This window comes from Haliaeetus albicilla, chromosome 23 (genome assembly GCF_947461875.1).
Source record: "Haliaeetus albicilla chromosome 23, bHalAlb1.1, whole genome shotgun sequence".
Taxonomy (NCBI): Eukaryota; Metazoa; Chordata; class Aves; order Accipitriformes; family Accipitridae; genus Haliaeetus; species Haliaeetus albicilla.
Genome location: NC_091505.1, coordinates 4,161,313 through 4,183,434, shown reverse-complemented (window position 1 = coordinate 4,183,434; position 22,122 = coordinate 4,161,313). Strand labels below are relative to the sequence as shown.

At 42.6% G+C, this 22,122-nt stretch overlaps 1 protein-coding gene across 6 annotated transcripts in view; it reads right to left on the bottom strand.

Moving 5' to 3' along the window:
- Nucleotides 1–482: 482 nt before the first annotated feature.
- CAPN6 (calpain 6) overlaps nt 483–22,122 on the bottom strand; it is a 67,350-nt gene continuing 45,710 nt past the window's right edge. For all 6 annotated transcript variants that reach the window (XM_069810954.1, XM_069810950.1, XM_069810949.1 and 3 more), the window contains exons 8-14: nt 20,384–20,461; nt 18,967–19,162; nt 15,638–15,760; nt 13,735–13,937; nt 12,952–13,073; nt 5,637–5,773; nt 483–4,092 (exon numbers count right to left, since the gene is read on the bottom strand). In XM_069810954.1, coding sequence (XP_069667055.1) covers nt 3,910–4,092; nt 5,637–5,773; nt 12,952–13,073; nt 13,735–13,937; nt 15,638–15,760; nt 18,967–19,162; nt 20,384–20,461 — 1,042 coding nt within the window. In that variant the 3' untranslated portion in view covers nt 483–3,909. The remainder of the gene's footprint in view (nt 4,093–5,636; nt 5,774–12,951; nt 13,074–13,734; nt 13,938–15,637; nt 15,761–18,966; nt 19,163–20,383; nt 20,462–22,122) is intronic.

The following is a 22,122-nucleotide window of genomic DNA, read 5'->3' as shown; positions in this document are numbered from 1 at the left end:
GTCATGGGGATTCACAAGAGCTCATCCTGGTGGAGGGAGGAGGGAAAGGGAATGGAACGCAGCAATGAGGACAGACAAAAACTGGGCTTCACTCGAATAAATAGCACTCTGCCTGGGGCCGAGGGGTGAAGAGCGGGTCTGAATTACACCATAAAATCTAGCGGGACTCCTGAGACACTGCTGTTGTGCAGCCAGGGACAGGACGAGTCCCCAGACCTGGGGCTTGGTCTTCCTCAGGGTGAGGGACAGCAAGGAAGGCTACAGTACGATGGAGACCGCAATGAGCTGGGAACACACTGGGGGAAAGTAGGGAGCAGTTGTGAAGTAAATGGGGGGGGGGGGGAGAACTGTTCAGTGAACAGCTGTGATGATAGATATACATTTTTCTTTATGAGCAAGCTGAAAAATGTAATTTGAGGTCATTCCAGAACCATTTCTTCTAGCTGAAACCAAACGTTTCATTTCAGAAATTACTGAACACATTTATTTATTTTTGTTAACCTTTTATTTAGGTCACTTCATATTGAAAAGTAAGAAAGGTTGAAATGAAACATTTTCCATCTATTTCCCTCTGTTTTAATTTTGGGAGGCCAAAACTCTCTGCCAAAGGTGGCCCAAGTGCATACATAAATGCAGTATCCCCCCCCAAAAAACCCTTTGTTTTCCCACAAGTTATCATTAATTGTTAAAAAATACTGCCCTGCTCTGGTAACATTTGATCTTAAATTCCTGTGTCGGTCTGAAAAGGCAATCCTCTTACCTCAAACATATCACATCTACCTCCCCTGTAAGCCAAAAACCCATGGAGCTGGCTTTGCTTTCAGTGCATGGCAAGACGTACAACAGGAGAAAGAGCCCACAGAGCAGTGGGCACTGTCTCCTGCCCAGCCTGGGCTCTCTTGCGGGGAGCAGGCAGCAGTGCAAGCCCCTTTCAACCTGCTCTTGCCTTGGCTTCACCTGGGATCGCTCCCACCTTCCACATGTCTCGGTGGGAGGAAAAGCCAGAAGTCTCTGTAAGTCAGCACAGTCCATCGTGTTCCCAGGTTGGATCAACTCCTCCTGATGGGCAAATCCTGCCTGCTCCAACTACTCCCAAACATTAATAAATGCAGAGATACAGGCATTCTGCTTGGTGTCAGCATGCCTGAGCCTCCCACAGCTACCAGCACTGGACTGGAACACCCTCAGGGCAATGCTGAGAAAGCAACAGAGCTCCATTTCCACCTGGCCAGCACTGGTGTTCGAGGGCCCCCTGTCCCCACACCACAGGGACAAACTGTGGGAATGTCTTGAGCAGACATAACTGTCAAGGCCTAAAAATCATCACCTTTACCCATTCCACCCTGACTTCCCTCCTAGTCAGGCTGTACACAACAAAGGATTGCTGGTCAAATTCCCTCTGCCCCGCTGATGCTGGGGATGACCCTTACACAGATGCTGAAGCGGGACGGCGGTGCTGGGAGCTGGAGGCCAGGGCTGCAGGGCTCAAAGGAAACAGCCAAGGGACACTATGCTCCAGCTAGAAGACAAGATGGCTTTGTGCTCTCAATGAGCTCAGGCGAGCTCTCGGATCAGGCAAATACTGGGGCAGGGAGGCATAAGCCTCCGGTCTCCTGCCAGCTGCCTCAGTTTGCAAAAGGGAAAGCAGCCCAAGCGTGCTGGGTGCCATCTCTGAGAGGAACCTTCTTCAGGCTAAACACTGACCCAAATCAATCAGCTGGCCAAGCCAGCCCCTCCTTACTGCACCCATCTCATATGGAACAGCCCCTGGAGAAAAGCCTATCTGAAAGGGGGGTTATACGACATGACCTGTTCTGCTCTGCCTCGGTGTGCTCTCCTGCATGGCCATGCTGCCCTGCAAATTGCAATGCGCTGCTTTAACCATGCTGGAACACCAGCACGGTGCTCTCCACCCATATGGTGAAGGTGTGCCAACGGGCTGCAGTCACCCCTCATGCCACGCTGCTGAGAAGCAGCTACCATGGCATAAAATACTGTGTGAGGAAAAGCAAAGCAAACAGGTCTCAGTGCAGGGCTAGGACAGCCCAGACTGAGTTGCAGTTCCCTGTGTGGCTTGCCTGAGCTCTGGTCTGCATGAGAAAGTTCATGCTTTTTAAAAAAAATTGCGTTTTACAAACATATCTGAGAGTAAGCAACTCTGAAGCTATAAGTTTACAGAGAATTGCACTTGCCTGTGGGGCTGTCAACCGTATGTAGTTCACATCTGACAAATGCTCTGCGTGCAAAATGGCTTGAGCCCAAGCTATTTAAAAAGAGAGCTGGATTTAGGTACTTGGTACATGCAACTAAGCTGATGGCAGTATAATATCATTCATAGCTTTACGTTCCATCCCCAACATGTCAGAGAAAGCATTTTCTACCACAGCAATGATCCTTTTGGAGTCCTGAGGAGACTTCAAAACCTTTTGTGAAAACATTAACTCTACTGAGGGCCATTTTCTAAATTACAAAAATTGCACAAAATGGCTGAAGTGGTTATAAGATACACAGAAATCCAAATTTCCTGGCTGTACAAAAGGCAGAATAGTCATCCTTTAGATTCACTTTCAAGACCAGAATTTGCAACCATATAAAATCCATTTCCAAGAGGTCTAACGCAGTGAGCCTCTTATACTGCGAGAATCACTGCACAGCTTGACAACACAGAAATGTCTGCTGTGAGGAAACCCTGCCATCAGGCTATATGCAAAAGTTAAAAGAAAGTTTGTACCAGAACCCTGCTTTGAAGGAAATGTGAAACGATACCTGTCCTCCATTATACTGAAGTTAAACTTCATCAGAAACATCAGCTCTGTCAGCAATAAACCAATGCAAAATTTCGAGAGTGAAACCTGATACCTGCGAGGGCATAGCATCTTTGTTTTACAGACCCATCCTTGTCATGAGCTAATTTTGTCCTCTTTCATGGTGCTACCCATCACATCTAATGAAGCAAAAAGAGTGTTTTTCCATTTTTAGCATCATGTGGATTAAACAAAGCCTCCTTAGCAAGGAGGCTCCCATTACTTAATTTGTCCTCTGGGCAAAACCACAGCTAAATTGTGAGGTGCCCTTCTCTTGGCCAGAGATATCAATTTGTGAGTCATCAGCTTGAGGTGGAGAATAGAAGAATAAGTAAGTCAGTCTGAGAGCCTTTATGCGGGCAAAGCTCTTATTTGCTGTGGTGTTCAAATAGGCACTGCAAGACCTGACCTTCTATTTTAAAGTTGCCCTGGCATGCTTGGTCTTAAGGCTACGACCTATGACCAAACTCCTTAAAGTAATGACATTTTTGCCAAGGAACAGAAACATCTGCTCTGTAGCAATAATAATGAAATTCATCAAGAATTTTATAAGCCTATATGGGGAAAAAATTCCAATCAAAGCTTAAAAAAAATCCCCCTCCCAAATACAGCATGGCAGTGAACAAGGACTGAGCCATGCGACTCCACCTTGTGCTTGCCACCCCACCAACCTGCTGGTACGTGACCACGGAGATGCAGCCATTCCTGCCTGCATCCAGTGCCACTGCTGAGAACAGATGATGATGTGCTGAGAACCTGTGAGAACAGTCACATGTGCTTCCAGCTTATGTGCCGAGAGCTCCTGAAAGATGCTGCTGGGGAAGACGGTCACATCTTAATGAGCTTATCTGCTAACGTTTAGTTTGGCCCCTCTTCTACTGTATTTGCTGCATCATGAACATATATATGTATAAATATGTATTTTTCCCTCTTTAAAAGCCTCTCCCCATTATCCATGATAATGTGGAGAGTTAGAGGGGTTTTTCTTTTTAAAGCGATTATGATTATGTGCAACCTTTGCTCCCGAGTCGTTCACACAGAAAGCACAGACAAGCCCCCCTGCTGCGAGGTGACAGCTCTGTCTGGCTCTGCGGGGCTTTGGTATTCATAGCTCCACGAGGTCATCGCTGGAAAAAACCTTGACGGTGATGTGACCTGGCACCTCGGCTGCTTCTCGGCCGCCTCTCCCTCGGAGCTGCAGAGTCTGCTGTTCTCTGGGGTCACTGGGTGAAGCTGCCAGCACCGCCTGTCCGAGGAATTGGTCACACAAGACGTTGCTGTTCCAGACCTAGAGACAAGGGAACTGAAATAAGCCCAGCTGAAGTAGTGCTTCTCTCACAGTCTACCTGAAAGGGTTGTGCTGGAGCAGGGTCACCCCCATTAACCCCTTGAAAAAGCAGTGAGGAGGGGGCGTACATCTAAATTTAGCTAATTGTCTACAGAGCATGTGGGAGATTCTGGATTTGCATGCTCATTTACATACACTATGCAAATAAGGAGCTAAATGCAGCTTTTTGCTTTCTAGGTCACAGCCTGCCTAGAAGAGGAATAAACATTACCTGTTTGAGCTCATCAGCAGTAAAAACCTACATGCAATCAGCCTGTCTGTGCCACTCTGCCTGCTGGTGCTCACCTTTGCGGTGTCTTCAGTGCTCTTCCTCTGTGTTAGAGCCAGGTCCACACTGCTAGAGCATGGGACAGCAGTGGTTTTGGAGTCCTTGGCCATGTCCTTTGTCATTACTCAGGACAGGGCTGGGCATATAGCAAGCAGCAACTGAAATGGTGTTAATAGTGGGTTTTGCTGCTAGTCTCACATGCCAGTCTTTGTTTGGTCTGTGAAGTTCATTACTATCTAATTTTCAGTTATCCTGGAAAAGTCAAAGTGTTCGAGCTGCATACCGTAGAGAGATGGGGTGAGGTCCCGTGCGTAAATCAAATCTTTACTAAGGATTAGGCAATCCTGCACATACCAAGAACACAGACCACGTTCCATCAGCTGTTGTATCAGTTCCCTCTAGTCGATAACTACAGTCTGTGGTTTGGGGGATAACACTGCTATCATCCTCCTTCTATTTATAATATTTGTAGAATATACCTATTAGTTCAGAGGAGTACTGTGGCACAGGAGTACTACACACCAGTACTGCATTAGGCAGTGGAAAATCAGAAATGTATCTCTTCTTGCAAAACAGTGCTATAAAGCTATTTCAGTTTCTGGCACTTATGTGCCACAGTGAATTGATTCACAGATTCGCTGTAAGATCTCCCTACACTGATGAAGAAGACATAGTCCTTAGTATTTGTCTAATACTAAACAACTGTGTGTATCAAACTGAAATGCTGTTCCACTCTCCCAAAGTTTTCCTGGACTGCCTCATCTAAATATCAAGCTCTGTTTTTCCAGCTAGTGCGGAGGTAAACAGTGTGGTCTAGTTGCCACAGGACTAGAATTCAAGGTAAAAAGCTTCTTAACAGTAGCCTTAGCTTTGGTTTTATTTCAAACACTGACACTGGACAACACTTGGCTTTTCTTTGTCTCTGGTTTGTCAGGTACCAAATGAGGCAAAAGGTAATTCTGTAAATTCCTTCAAAGCCTTGGAATGAAATATGCCTTCTGATCCCTAAGTGTCATCACTTGCTGTTTTATGGAAAAGACCTAGACTAGAGAATCAGTAGAGCAGCTGAATAGATCCAGGCATAGCCCAGTAAGGGGAGCAGAGGTTCTCATACTTCTGTCCTGGGTATCAGTCATACGAATGCATGTCAAGTGCAGTGATGCTGTTGTGCTCCCCTACCTGCCCTGAGCAGCTCACCCTGCATGGCTTATCTCACCTGGACAATGATAGGACTGTCGATGTTCTTTCTGTAGAAAATCACTTGTGTGTCGAAGACAGCACTGGTCGTATCGTGTTGCACAGGGGAGCGCATGTTTTGGTTCTCACACTTGATAAGCACATAGGGATCTGCTCCTAAAACACAATCAGCAGCACAACTCTTAGGACACAGAACAGCAGCTGAGACCTGCCCAGAAACCCAGCAGAAGCAATCCCCTCCTGTGCCTGGCAGCGCCAGTGCTACTGAGCATAGGAACAGGGCACCAGGGCACGTCACATCCACTGCTAGCTGCCCATCACCAGCAGAGGTGAAATACCTCATTCTTCTAACAACTGGATGCTGAGAGCTGGAAACCAAGCACGATTTGCTGTGAAACCAGCTCAGTCCTAGACTGGGATTACGATCTTTCCACATTCCCTTGCTCTGCATCCTCCTGGCTCATCTAACAGAAAGTCTTCAAAGTGACACTTTAAGCTCCCCGACACTGCTCTAGACATGAGAGCCAAAATGCATATGTGCATATGCAATCTGATATGTAGTTCTGGGTGCCTGGGCCAAAGTGGAAGGTAAAAACTGTTCGTTGTCCACAATTTCTATAGAGGGCAAGGACAGGAATTGCACAGAACTGCTTTTAGATGACTGAATGCACATCTCAGTGCCCACCTTTAGACCGCCTGGCTTGAAAGTGCTGTCTACTGTATTTTGATATGGGTATTAGTTTTAGGAGGTAGTTTTCAAGCAGCAGTTTCTGTTCCAGAAAGTAAAATATTGTCAAAATGCAAAAACATTCTGTAGGAGTGCACTGGTTTCAACAAAGTTTTCTGTGGGAAACTGTCAAAGCAAATCCTCCCCAGTTTCTCATTTCATTCCCATGAACCTGAGACGTCTTCGGTTCTATCATTTGGATCAATGTAATTTTAAAGTTTATGTTATCACATGTTTGTTTCTATTATAGGTCCTAGTTAATGTTTTAAATTACAATTTAATCATACGTAACCCACTGAGATTATTCAACATTCTAGAAATGCTTTGTTGTTTTTACACTGAACATTTTTACTTTGTTATAAATGTTGATATTTTCTTTCCATTCCAATAGGGAGCAAGAACCAATTTAGAAACACCTGTCTTGATCCTCAAATAGAATGGAGCATTCCACTTTAAAATTAACTTTTAATTAAACACAGGCACTACCATTTTTTCTGTATTTCAACACAACTATTTCTGTCCATTCCTATTGTTAATGACAGTATATCTGTTTTTCCACACCTTGCTACTTTTTAGATATGGATTTTAAATAAACCCACTGAATGTGCATAAGTGTAAGTCAGACTCATGATCATTTCTTACACACATTTCATCACCACCTACTTCAAAATGACAGCCATAAGGCAGCATAATTTTAAGGCAGCTTTCATTTTTTAACAATTCATACCCAGGATGATTCTCCTCAAACACATCACTCATTTGCAGGAATGGATACCAACATCTCACGCAAACAAACCACGTAACAGCTACATCCAAAACAGAAGGAGCTACTTCCACTTATGAGAAAGAAACAGATTTTTCCATATGCTGCACTATGATTATACCTGGCCAGACATGCAATAGGCCCGTTACCCTGACAACATCTCACACTTTCTATAGCAGGTAGCAATGTATTGGCTTTTCTGATAGGCAATTACTTTCTGTGTTACAGAATGTGTGGTTCAGCTCTGGGGCATGGGGCCATACCACGCTGTGTAATCAGTGATGGAAAAGCTCCCGCATTTGCAAAGAGATTTGGAAAATGGATCTGAATAAAACGGGGTCTTGCATGAAATGGTGTCAACTACTTTGGCCACAAAGCAAAGCAACATCTGATCATTAAAAGTAATTAAGAGACAGGGCATAAGAAGAGGTGGTAAAAGGACACAGAGCTTAAAGAGGTAACAGGCATATCTGGTGGATGAGGGAGATGTTAATGAAGGGACTTGCTAAGTGAAAGGAAAGGGAAAGCTAACATTGGAAACAGATTCACATTCTCAGAAAGAGCTAGAAAAAGAGAGGGAGGTAGAAGAGGAACGTGAAAGGTACCTGCACAGCATGACCTCATGATGACATTGTTGAATGGTCAGTTATATTAGGAGGACTGGCTCCATTTCCAGAACAAAAGAAAGAAATGGGAGATCTGCACATGCGGGATGAGACAAGGGATGTTCTCACCTACAGTTGGCCCAGTACTTTGCAGCTCTGGGCCTGGTTTATTTACAGTACAAAGGCAATGCAGAAAGGGCTACTAATGTGGAAGAGCAACATCGTAGTATTCACCATGAGCTGGGAATGAAAATAACTGGAGCTGCTACTCTGGCAACTGCTCTGGCAGTGGAAGGAGGACTGGGTTCAGTTCTCAGGCACACACATGACTCAAGCTATGCTTTGAACACCATATTATGTATAAACAGCTGTTTCTTCTCAGTCCTATGGCCATGCTGTTGTACTGGGAAGCTGTATGAAAACAGCACAAAGGAAAAAGTTGAAATCTGTAAAAGCCAGAAACGCTTGAACAGTAATGACATCTCTAAGGCTTAAAGAAATCTATGCACAGTAGTCTAAGGCTAACTTTTTTCTGTTTGAGAATTGGACTGAGGATCTAACATCCACACCCTTCAGCACTGTACCAAAACAAAAGACTTTCTAGAAAATGTTCTTGAGAAAAAGTTCTCAGAGACATTCCCTCTCTTCTCCAGCTAGACCACTTGTAGTGGTAATATGGAGAGCTATGACAAACTCAGTCACTGGAAGAAGGCATGGGCCAAACAGAGCAGACGCAGTGCTGAGACACAAGCACTGCCTTGGGAATTACAACAGGTTGTTTTGCCTTTTGCAGTTGAGTCTTTGCTTATGTGATACCTCTTAGCTTCTCCTGCAATACAGATAACAAAAGAGAGTCTTTCCACTGGCATCAGTAAATCTTCCCCCCATCTCTACTCCTTTTTCTCTCTGCTTCCCTTCTCGTGCTTTGACTGAACATTTACCAGCTGCTTTTTCCCTTCTCCTTCCTTCTGTTTCTCAGACTGCTCCCAGGGCAACTGCCATTATAGGTACCAGATACTCTACTTACCACGTATGTCACATACCAGGGATCACAATACGTAGTTTAGAAAAGAAGTGATGAAAGGCAATTAAACATGCAAATTCAACATGAAATTTCAGTGGGAAGACTTAAAAATACAAAAGATGATTTTTTTCTCAAACATAAGCTCTTGGGAAAAGAGTGTGACAGACAGTAGCGAGAGCAATTTTTAAAGCAGATTTGGGAATGAGAGACAGAAAATCTCCAAGCTCACAGTGTTGCTTCATCTTTTTGCAAACCTGCCACTGGTGCTTGGCTCACAGATAGCTGGATCAACTTCAGAACAAGCTAACTCGGAGAGAGGTACTTCCAAGAGAAGCAGCCTATATGCATTCAGAATTGAGTCTGGGCTGCTAGATTCATCCACTATTGACAACAGCAAACCATCCATTATTTTTTCCAGACAGGACAATGGATCAAAGACAGCAGCAAGGAGGAGCTTTCCAATAAACATTTAAAGTAGAGATTAAACAACCTTCCTCTGGCAGGGAGCAGGGTTCTGATGACAAGCAGCTCGTTAATCAGGCCGGGTGTGCACTCGCTATGCAATCTTCATTCTCTTCCAGTTTTGTTTAAGTAGTTGCTCAGAAATTTGTGCTAAGCAAACTCTCAGATGACAGTGATGGGCTTATATGAAGATCAGTGCATTCAAGTCTAAAATCCCTCTATCCTAGTTATATCCAAAAAAAGTATCTCTGTTCAGGCTGCTTTTATCAACTGCATACCCCAGTGTCAGAGTATAGAGACATCCTGACGTTTTCAGGACAGTTTGTCACAGAGATGTAATGCCATGTCTCACTTCTCAGAAGCTTCAGAATGAATCAACCTCCTCCTTCATCATCAAGTTTTGTCTTCTCTCTATGCTAAGGGATGATAGTGACAAACCGGGCAGGTGTTGGACAAGGTGGAATACAGCTGAGAGATGACAGACAGTGAGCATCAGAACAGAAGCAGCTTGAGAGCCAAGATGCTGTAGATCAGAAGGTGAAGGGCAAGTCAGGAAACCCTTGTGAAATGCAGTGGGGCTAATCAGACACAGCAGCTCACATGGAAACAAGTTACCAACAACCTTTGCACCAGAAAACGAGTAACCTTTGTGTGAGTTCCTCTTAGCAGCAGGCAAGCACAACCACTTAATCTACCTATTTTCTACTTGAATAAACATATTGACTGTGCCTAACCTGAAAGGAAACCTCTACTTCTCACTCCCAATGGCAATTCCTGTGTGGCCTCTTCCCTCATCTCGCAGTATTGATTAGACAGGAGGCTGCTGTTGACTTTTAAATCTAGTTCACATCAGGAAATGTTCCAGGAACAGAAGGTAAGGCTGGTATTTTGGTAACTGCCCATGTGACTTTGAGGTCTAAACTCACTTCTGAGAAAGCTGGTCTTTTTCAAATGCCTGGCTGCTATTTCTCCTTGAGATAAGCATGGGAGAGTGTCCAGACGTGGATCCAGAGAAGCCAGAGAAGAGACGAGAGATGACAAGGAGTTGCATTCTTTTGCAGGAGTATTAGGAAGCAATCTTAGAATATGAGATATTTAATGTCCCTGGACACGTTACTTTCTAGTGTAAATTTACAATCCAGCCAGACAGTATGCTTCAAGGAATTTCTATATCCACTCTTTTAATCTACCAAAAACCCCTCCAAATGTGAGAAACATGTGCCATACCCAGCTTTTTTATGTTACCAAAAATGGACTCTAGTATCAATCAGGAGCTTTGCCAACTTTCCCAGCAAGGTGCGCATAGAAAGCAGAGTGCCAGTTATGGGTGTTATCCTGGTCATTGCACAGCTTGATTTTATTTTGTAGCACAAACATCAGCAGTGCACATTTGGCTTCATGGGTTTTTTTTTATTTACACACTCTCCCTACTTCATTTGTCTGAAGCTGATATAAGATATGGCATTCTGCAAGACAATCTATGAATGTACTCTGTGAGCTGGAGATACTTATAGGAAAAAAGGCTAATAAAGAAAGATTCAAATGGGGATTTCACAGCAGAATTCAAGATAATGGGGAAGCTACTGAAGTGAAGTAACTCAGCTCTCCTTCAGTGCCCCCTGAATGGATGAGATTTGGAACTACAGGCTGAAAAGAGACAAAGGCTTTTACTGAAAGCTTTGTGTTGATACAAAAGGAAAATATTTAAACTTTTTTGGTGAAATCTTATTCAAGATCAAACAATAAGATTCATTTAGGTTTTGTGTTCAAATCTCCTTATGTTTTTGATTAATTTAAAAATGGCACATTGTTTCACACAGGGAAATGGGAACACTTCAGAAAAAAATTGACAATGATCAATACTGATTTTTTTTCAGCCACTTGATGAATTCAATTACTAATTCACAAATAGTATCACTTGACCCAATTATGCATTTTTTCAGCAGATAAAGTAATCAAGCAGAAGTTTTGCTTAGGTTTAAACAGGAAATCCATGAGTCCATTTCCTATAGACAGTTCTTCCCACAATAGGTTACCTTTTCAGTTTTGTCAGGGTAATCATCAGCCCAACACTGGATGCTGAAATCTAAGTGAAAGAAGATGCTTCAACTCAACCTGACCATATGTGGTAGTACAGGGTCCTAAAGGTATTTGGGCTATGCTGTAGTTAGAATACTTATTACACATTGGTTTTAAGTCCTATTTGTATATTCCTGAGGGTCTGTGTCACAATGCAGCAAATCCCACAACGCTCTCTGAGCTGAAGCCTGGTCTTTGGCAGCTGCAGGCAATGGGTTTTAATGATCTTGTCAAGACTGTAATTGTGCTAAGGATTGTGAAATGCTAAGGGTGGAGAATTGGCTTTTCTCTAACATTCCCTGCCATAAAGCAATAAAAGTGTTTAAGGAATTTTAAAAGCAAAAAAACCAAAAAAAAAAAACCCCAAACCCCCACCCTTAAAAATGAAAATGTCCTTCACAGGGCAAGAACAAGAACATGCTGCCTCTTTTCAATGCACTGCTCTACTATTCTTGTCACATACAGCCCCTTCAGTCTCACCCATCCATCCTGCCTTGCTGAGAACATGAAGCCATACTGCTTGTTTGATGGAGGTGTTTGTGGCTCCAGTTTTTCAAGAAAAGTACCAAGAAAAATTAACTGAATCAATTTTCTATATCTCTTCCCTCCAATGTTCCTGTCCCCTGAAGAGACAACCAGACTTAACAGAAAGTGGCTTTCACAGAGAAAAGTACATTCGGTCACCACACAGTGCGTGCCAGGAATAGCTATGAAAAGGGGACTGGAATCAAATTGTAGCCAGCTGGTGGGAGAAATTTTACAGCTGCTTTGTGAGACTGAAGATTAACTGTACTACAGGTCTAACTCTAATGCCTTCTCACCACAAGAAGTTAATGCAACCTAGCTCCACATCTTAAAGTGAAGAGAGCTGAAGAGTTATCTGGAGCAAACACAGATGTTTCAGGAACCTCTTTAGTTTCCAGTTCCACACTCATCGTAGTATCTCTGCTCCTTCGCTTTCTCCCTACCAACCACTCAGTGCTGGATGTGTCTACCTTTTTCTATTGCACTGGTCATGGAAAAGTAAGGCCGGCAGACAGAGAGTAGGAGTAGAAAATGAGGAAGTAAATGACAAATGGACAAGTCTCCTAATTAACTGTCAACGTTGTGTGCCAGAAAGACATTTTAGTGTCCTTCAGGACACTTCCTTTGACATGTAGATACACAGTCCTGTACAAGTCATTTAACCTTTCCCTGTCCTAGTTTACCCAGCTGAAGATGGTTGTTTGAAAACCATAATTTCCTCCCTGAAGTGGTATTAAGCTTGTGGTAATGAAGAACAAAGTGCTCTGAAGGCCATGAATGACATTGCTGAGGTAAGTGTAATACACTACATAAGATTGTGTGATTCAGCTGTCTCCCTGGATATTTTCCATTTAGAAAACACATAACCCTGAAAGGTGAATTTCTTACTAATCCCCACAAAAAGCCTCTCAGGAAGGTCTGACTACTACTGCCCATCTGGACCAGCATAGGTGACACATAACTCTTGCTGTTTTGCATCATCTTATTCACCTGATCTCTCCTTTTGAGCAGACTCTACAATGTGCTGAAAAAAATCCCATACATCTTCAGTTTGTTTGGGTAATTTCTGACTGCTTACATATCAACTCAGATCATCATTAGAGGACTGAAGTAGCCCCTTCCACTCTTCCAGGCTTCCTTTACACTTACCGCCTGATCTGTCTTGCTTCTGTAAACCCTCTGCAGAGTGAATTTTGATTTGGGTGACTCTGCGTGGATAGCCACAAAGAAGACTCCAACATGTCATTTTAGGCTTATCTGCCTTCAGCTCCCTGAAAAATCATAGGAAAATCAATTGAAGCAACAAATGTCAAGCAATCAATAGTTGTTGAAATCTGGCATTTTCAGAACATGAGATTTGTACTCTTTCCTCATCTACCATTTTGGAAGTTTGTGGTACAGAAATGACAGACTTAAGAAATAAAAACAGAGCAAAGCAAACAAAACGTGTCATCCTTCACATGGCAGCAGAAGTGGCAGAAAAAAAATTTTAAATCATGGAAAATAGTATCAAAGCAAGAAAAAAATTCAGCGGGCCTGACTTCACAAAACACTAGTTTTGCCCTCGCAGACAACCACTGGTTTCAAAGGAGATGGTCAAAGAAATTAACAGTATCAACTATAACTGCAAGCACCAGTGCTCAGTGTTCTGACCTAGAACTGGAGGCAACTACAAAAGCCAAACTAAAAGGTCAAAAGACCCAAACTGAATTGTCCACTAGGTTCCTAAGTAAAAATGTCCTGACCATGCACAAATGCCAGTAAACCTTCTGGAGATTCTTGGAGGTGACCCTGACCATCTCAAGGGCCTAGTTCTGGAGCGATATGAGCTAGTAAGTCAGGGATATTTGAGGGCAACCAGGCAGCCATTTCCAAGGAGGCGCAGCCAATGTGGGCAAGGGAAGATCTCATGTAGCTGTGAGTGCAACCTACCTGAGTTTTGATGGCACATCTGTGAAGAGTCTCAGGATAAACTTTGTAATGATGCCAGGATGATATGTAGTTGGGATAAGGATGTAGCGGCCTTGCTTAAGGATCCTCTTCAAGAACACAGTGCGTGTGTTGATGTACAGAGATGTGGCCACTCTCTCCTGCACAGTGAGCTTGTGTAGTCGATAGCTTCTGTTATCCTCCACCTACAGCCACAGAGCAGTACAGGGATTAATGCAAGGATGGATAGCAGAGCTAACAGGCAGGATTTTCCCTGCACATCACACAGCCTTGCAGGGGCAGAAAAGACAATGTGCAATAAAGGCAAATGGTTTGGCAAATGGTTTTTCACCCACTGAAGCTGTGGCAGAGTCCTGACAGGCAACGCAGTGCTCCAAGTGCTAGCCTACACAGGCTTCCAAGCAGTGCTGTTCTGCACTTCACTGCATCAGTATATACACATACACACCTAAGTGGTGGTGAAAGTTTGGGACTGGCAAAGACATGCATCCGCTAACAGACACATAATGCTACTGCAGAGTTTTTAACACTTTCAGAGATGCACGCACACTCCAAGGACTCCACCCGCTGAGCTACGCTGCTGTCTTAGATGAGGCCGATTCATCTGCCTCCTTTCTCTAGCATGTAGAGAGAGCATTCCACTCTTATGTAGTGGGCTCTCAATCCAGATGCACACAGCTATATTTTCATTGCCCTTTCCTGAATATAAAAGCCACAGAATAACCATTTATGTTTTGTTCTAAGCCTTGAAGCTGTGCTTAACTATTAACATGCTCTTCAGGGAACTGATATTTGCCACAGCACAGTTAAAATATAAACCTATTTCTTAAGCAGCTCCTGGGGGCAAAGACAGCCCTACATTCTTATCTGGTAGATCTCTTTTGTCTTCAGATAATTTAGGCCATGGTCTTCCAAAGGCCTTTAGTCATGATAATGAGCCTGGTGGGTTAGAACACTTCTGAAACAGAAAAATTATTGAACAGAAATAAAGACAGAGCACTGATACTTTTCTGAAGGTGTGATTTTATTTTCCAAGCCTTTCCAAATTAGATATATAGGCATGAACAAGGCAAGGTAAATCATGCTACTTGCTGTAATGACACTTTTCAATGTATGTGGTTAACAGGTGATTGTCAAATGAATAGGTGTGATGCAGATGTCAGCAGCTCTGACTGTTAAAAACTGTCTGTTTTTTAGGGTAGGGCCATAGACTCAGTGTAGTCCCACTAGCTATAGCAACAGATGATAAAATAATCCTGATCCTCAGTGAAAGAGCAGATGCATAGCTGTTTCTCTTGCTTTCCTCGTCCTTTCAGTTCGTATGTTTTAATTTTACTCAATTTGCCCTGGGAGTGCAATTAAATTACTGTTTGTGATCCCTTTGGTTCCTTTTCACATATGCTCATTTCCTACTCACTAGTCCAGCTTTTGAAAACACTCTTCACTTTTTTTCCTAAGTGGCAAAAGAAAACCAGCAGACTTTTCAAACTCATTCACTTGGCTGTATTTGCTGATGAAGTGGAGGCAGGAGACTCCACTGAGGAGGAGTAAAAAACTCTCTATGTTTCAAGCATTAATATTTTTTTGTCTTTCTCTTCAAAGCTTGGGGTAGGAAAAGCACTTAAAATTCTTTTGCAATAGAGAAAAATGACTTATGTTCCTTTAGTTCAAATAGAGTTTGAATTGAACTAAATTCAATTTAGTTCAAATAGTCTGTCTAATGTCAGCTCTGGTGACTGAGTGCAGTACACATACAAAGCTCACATTGAGAGGAAAGCCAGACCCCACCATTATAATCATGCCTCTATCTGCCAGAGATCTCATTGCCAGGATGAAGCAGGACTGCTGAACAAACTCTGAACCAGGAGTGCAAGTGACTGCCTACCTTGAATATTTCAAAGCCAATTGGGATGCTGTCTCCTTTCCCTTCTTTTTTGTATTTGCGGCGATCTTCCTGTTGTAATGAGACCAACACTTTGTCCTCAGTCTTCTTAACATCAAAGATGTACTAGTAGAAGAGAGATGAGGGTAAGCTGTTAGTAATAGCTTAGGATACTGAGGATAATGCCATCACCAAGGAAATACGTGCATACAAAGGAGGCAAGTAAAAATACATTTGGGGGTGGGAGGAGGAGTTCTCCGTATAACAGACATTCCCAGCAATTCAGAGCTGCAAATTAATGCTAATAATAAGGATCTTTAAACCAGAAGTATCAGAGACACTGAAACAGGTAATTCACATAAAGTACAGTGTGGGACAGTATTACAGAATAACTGTTGAGGCAGCAGAAGAGAACATCTCCTCTGAAAGCAAAAGACAAAAGATTAAGTTTTATTTATATACATAAACCAGGAGAGAGACAAAAAAATTAAACCAACAGACTCCAGATGAGGTCTTTGATAATTTTGGATTATTCTTTTAACTTCAATGTCTAAACAGGGCCTGTAAATTTCAAACATCTTTATATAGGGCCTGCAAATGAAGGAATATTCCAAATCTTAGTTAAAAAAACCCCAAACCCATAACTCCATTCTGCACCTACAATTTCTATTTAATATAAGAATGACAGGAATGCTAATTTTGGGCTTTCTCAGTTTTCCTGAAAGTCTTAGGGATACCCAGTAAAAAGGGCTAAGGACTCCTGCATCTTTAACATGCAAATCTTTTATCCAAACTGTTTAAAGTAAACTTGAATCAACTTGGGTTTAAGACCAATCAAAGAAAATTACTTCAAGTTTAAGCAGCAGTTCCCATCTCAATAAATCAGACTTGAATTACTTATTAAGTATCACTACCAGACCAGTTCATGAGTAAGTATGTACCCTTCCAGTAGACAAAACAGGTCAGATAGGTGTTTCTTTATACAACAAAGAATTAAATACTCCAATTTGTTCGCTGTTTGAGACTCCTTGAAATTTTGTTTCTTTTGTGCATACAGAGGGCAAATCTGAGTTCTCAGAACCAGTAGAGGGGAACAGGACACTATTTATGCCAAGTTTAGACAGATGCTGTATTCTTCCATCCTCAAAGACCTTTAAATGTGAAGCAAACAAATAAAAGCATAAAACTGCAGTGGTGCACAGCTGGGTTCTATGTGCACCACATGTTCTGATTTAAGCCAAAATTCTCTGACAGCATGGAGAGGAATATCATTAGTGGTTCAATTCCCCCCTCCCTTCTTCAAGAGCTGCTAAAAAGTAAATCCTCATTGAGATTTGCTCTGAGGTAGATACTGAGATTGCCTTGGTTACTGTTGTGGAATGATCCCGTGTAACGATTTCACATCCCTCTGCGGTTAGAGCTCTGCAGAATAAGGCACCATCCCACTTCTCATCCCTGACCCTCACTGTCTCAGGCGGTGTCACACCCACATGGAGGAAACACCAACCTCTAGCAAAGTTTGCTGAAGCACAACAGTATTGGAAAGAAAATCAATACCTTCCCAAGCCTCTAGGCTTCATTAGTTGTTCACAGTATTTATGGTCCAGATTAGCCTCCTACAGAACTACTGCTTGCTATTCTGGGCTGGCTGTTGTTTGGTACAATTTCAATGCTTTGTACTGTTATTTGTGTGCTATATCAACATTGCGGCAGCATGGGATCCTGAAGAGAGTCCTAGTGGTTGTAAAGAGCCTCTGCAGAGAGACTCTAAAAAGTGAGATATAAATATGCAGCAACACCTAGTAAGGCACATTTTCATTCTGGTCCCTGTTGACCCATATGCAGTCTTACCTTGTCAGATAGCCTAGAGTGTTCCAGGGCAAATGGAGGTGTGGAAGGGGAACTGTGAGAGTGCAAGAGAGCTCTCTTTGATAAGAGGTATGCAACTGTGATGATCTTTGACCTGATGACATTTCAGCTGTCCTAATGGGTAACAATCTGGAAATCAGCAGGTGGCTGTAGGAATACATTTATACTTGGCTTAAATTCCCTTATTTTAAAGGGACTGGAAGTGTCACAATCCCTCTCTGTACAGATAAACTTCACAGGAGGCCTCAGTGTCAGGCATTTCACTCAGGGAGAACAGAGATTATCTCTAGACTGTGGTAGTATGTGCCACAGTAATTTATAACGGCCCTAAGCTAACATAAATGTGTTCCAGCGCTGCTATTAAGAGCCTTTTAATCAACTAGCCTAGAGATAAAGCTGGAATAAATAGAACTTCCATTGCAGCAGGCATTGCACTCAACCGTAACGTGTATATTTTGTTCTCTGTGACAGGTAAACAGTTACAAATGAGACCCAGACAAGCACTTGGAATACGTCCAGAATCATATAGGGGAATATCTGAATAAAATCACCCCCTGGAAATGAGGCACTAACAGAAGACAGAGCAGTGAACAACTGCTTCTCCATCTATACCTGTATGACAGGATGAGCTGGGAGTTTGAGATTCACTCCTAGTCTGAACAGCAAAGGCTGCATTTCTCCAATATCCTGCTATGAAAATTGAAGGGTGCAGACAGAAACCTCCCATACAAGTGCAGAGACGCAGACACAATAACATCTTTAATTAATCTAAAGTATGTGGTGAATTACAAAAGAACTGAAAGGTCAATTTTCAAAGTAATAACTGAAGTAGTAGGTGCCCAGATCTCATTGACAGCAATGGAAGTTTTATGCCTGAATTTGCATGCACTGGGATGAAAACATACAACACTGAGAAGGGCAGGAAGGTGAGAAATTAAAAATGGATGAACAGATAAACTGAATAGCTTGAAAGTTACCAGGTAGGATGAGACAAGGAAAATTCTGTAATGCTGATGAGAGGGTGAGCTTGGGGAAGAGACTAGATACTTTCAGATTCTTACATTAATGCAAAATTGTTACTAACAAAATACAGTGGACCAAAACTTCAGGTTGTTTAAAGGTGTGAAGTGAATGGAGTTCTGTCATTAGGAAATCAGACTTGCTGCCTTACTACAACTGGGCAACTGAAAGAAGTCCAGGCAGGACTTCAGTAATCCTGGTGTGTCTGACTCATCAGCCCCAAACATGATCAGTCCTAAACAAATATCTAAACTCTTCTGAGAGATTTCACAGAAATCCCTGAAACAGGCAGTGAACCAGCATACTCCCAGAGGACAGACACTGGCAATGATATTCTGCCAAGTAGTCACTGCCAACTCATAAATAGGGTGGATACTTCAGAAGCCCTAGCTAAAGTGGATACACATACACTTCAATACCTCACAAAATACAGGGATTCCCACCTGGGGATTCTGAAGGAAGGTCTCTTTGTTATCAAAGCATCCACCAGAGCGATTTAGCAGGGGCTCTGAATTCTTTGTCCAAGCCCCACACATCATTTTCTTCTCCCAGGTCTTGTGGATACTGAAGTAGGAGGTATTCACAATCCGGCAGATGTCCACGTCAGTGAAATTCTTACACCAGTCCTCAAACGTCATCCTATTCCATAAGACACCAGGAAAGTAATGGTTTATTTAAAAATAAACAGTGATACTCACATAAAGAGCCAAAATAACACATGAAATCTTCCAGTAATTTAAGAGGAGGCATTGCTCAGCTGTCCAGAGGACAAAGTGATTCATTGGAATGCTCTCCATGTGGAAATACTTGTGAAGCCACAATCGCACTATCTTAGAACTTAATTTAGACAATATCACCTCAGTGTGTTTGGTCAGCTCTGGATTTGCTCCATTGCAGTACCTAAGCCTAAAGGATAGGTTGTATCTACCAGGCTGGATTTGATAACATGTATTTTGCAAAGGCAAAGGAGATTACCTGCAACCAAAGCACTATCTCATTATTATGGTCCTTATTAGTACATCTGTCCCTGAGCATGACTCAAACCTCTGTACTATGGACATAGCTTTTATTTAGTACCAATCTCAATGCTATAACCTGTGCCTGCTAAAGTGACAGACTGGATTGCAGAGCAGTTAAAAAATGTTCAGCTCCTCTAACAGCTTGGTATCTCTGAACTACCATCATGTCCTGGCTTATTAATGGCCCAGAACCAAACCCTACAGCTGGCTTCCAGCTGCCAGTTCTGACAAAGCCAAGCAAACAGAAGACTTCATATAAGCCCTACCAGCAGACCTGATTCCATATTGATGATCTACTGAAGAACTTGCTGGACTGCCTTGGGGTATCTAAGCTGTAAGCAGAGTCAAAATTATTAGAGTTCTGGAGATTCTGTAGAGAATGAACACTTCTCATGCCCATGCTGGAAAACACCGACAAGTATCAAAATTCATTGGCTGCAATTGTATTTACAGACACCTCAGCCGTAGTTGACCTAGAAATCCTACAGATAGGCACAGTAGTCAGTAAGCAGGATTGACAGTGTGTTCAATATTTGGCATTCTGTCATGTCAACCAGCACATGTGTTGTCTTGGATTCTGAGTGAATGTCCTAAATATAGGTAATAGATTTTGAGGGTGTTTGAAATGTATTTAGTAAGAGCTACTAATTTTGTTCTACTAATCTATTTTTTCTGTTCTTCTCTGGCACCCTTGAGAGTTTAAAAGAAAAAGACCTTGTCCCAGGACTGGATAATCTTATCCATTTGGGCAACTTGTTTTCAAAGCTGTTAAATGGCAGAATTAATGACAATTACTCAGTGTAGCCAGCATCTCCAAACCCTTCACATGACTCCCACTCACCAGAACTCTCCATCATTCTCAAGAGTGAGTCCCAAGCTCTTACATTCTGAACTGCTGACTTTCTTCCACTCCTCAGAACTAAAAGGCAAAAAAAAAAAGGGGGGGGGGGGGCAACAAAGATGATTAATAAATTAAACACTCTCACCTGGAAAAAAAAATTGCAAGTAAAATTCTCTCATGGTCCCTTGTTATAAAGGTAACATTGGAGTACTGAAAAGACAGATGATACCCAGGAAGAAAGCATGGGGCTTACAGGAGGAGTTTTAAAACATTAATGGATTTGAAAGCTACTAAAAAAGAAAGAGATGAATGGGAAATTGCCACAGCTAGAGCAGAACTTTATTGATTTCCTTTGTCACACCCTCTCTTAGGACACTTAACAGCTGGTTTGGAAGGTCATACGAGATTGACCCCATTCCCTGAAGGCCCGTCAAAAGAAACCTGGTTTTCCTCCTCAGGACCTTATTGAACATTCCACTTAGACCAGAGTATTCCCTCCGTCTTTCAATCTCCTTAAATAAAGCAGGCCTGAGGTCTGAGATTTCCCCAGAGAGCCTTTGAGAAGAAACTGTTGCAGCAGGAGCCTAGTGTCCAGTTCCCAGAGTAACACTGCACTGCATAGACACTTCATTGCCTGCATTAGCATAGAGCTTACGTGCTCTGCATTGTCCGCTGGAGGACCCTGCCTCTTTCCACTGACTGCAGGGGAGCACAGGATCCTAAATGCAAGTAGTCTGTGCTTAAGTCAGACAACATGCCAGAAGACAGCATGAGCCCCTTCCCTAATGTGTTACATTAGATGAACAGAGCCACAATTCCTCACTCCTTTTCCAAAAGTACTTGGAGGATATAGTTGAACGTGGTTGGCAGGAAGGAAGGGAGGTTGCTTGCCAAAACAGACATTTTCTTAACCTATTTGGAAATTCTGAATTTAATTCTGTTAGGCCAAAAACCATGGGCCAGCCTCAGACTCCTCAGCACTTCTACTGGAATGAGTGGCAGCTGTGCCAAGGCAAGGGCTAGTGGGGAACCACAAGGGCTGAAGTTAAACAAGACACAGTAGCTCTTCTGCACATTCTTTGCACTTCACCTGAACCAAACTCTTTGAAAAAGTAACAGATTTTTGCTAACTGAAGTATGGAGGATAAGAAGTTAATATGCTGTTGTTAAGAACATTACATTATTAAATGCTAACAGTGGCTAGTAAGCACAGTGTTGAATAACATCCTAGTTAAAAGTTTTTCATGTGTCAATTGCCAGTGATGGAATACATCCCCTCCAGCAATCATTTCTGTCTCTGTACAGGTGCCTGCTAAGCTCACGGTCCACATTAAAATTAATTAGAAAATAATTCAAGAAATCACAAATGTGGCAATTTTACAGCGTTTTTCACCAGTCACTTAAATTATCCAAGAATAAAAGACTTATACCATCCCCAGCAGCTAGCAATTGCAGATGAGAAACTGAGTCACAGACAGACTCACTGGTGAAGCTGGGAACAAACGTCATGTTCTTGACTCATCACCTTAATCGTAGGCTATTTTTCTACTCATGCTCCAGTGTGCCAGAAAAATGATGTATACAGTAAACTAAGGTCCAGGAAGCCATAACCTCCTGGCTCCTCCAGGATGTGTTCATTTGCTCAGAGAATTCTACACTTGGGAAGAGATGGCACAACGGTTCAGCCATCGCTGAGTATTGCAGACCAACGTGTCTCAACAGCGTTTAACCATGCATCT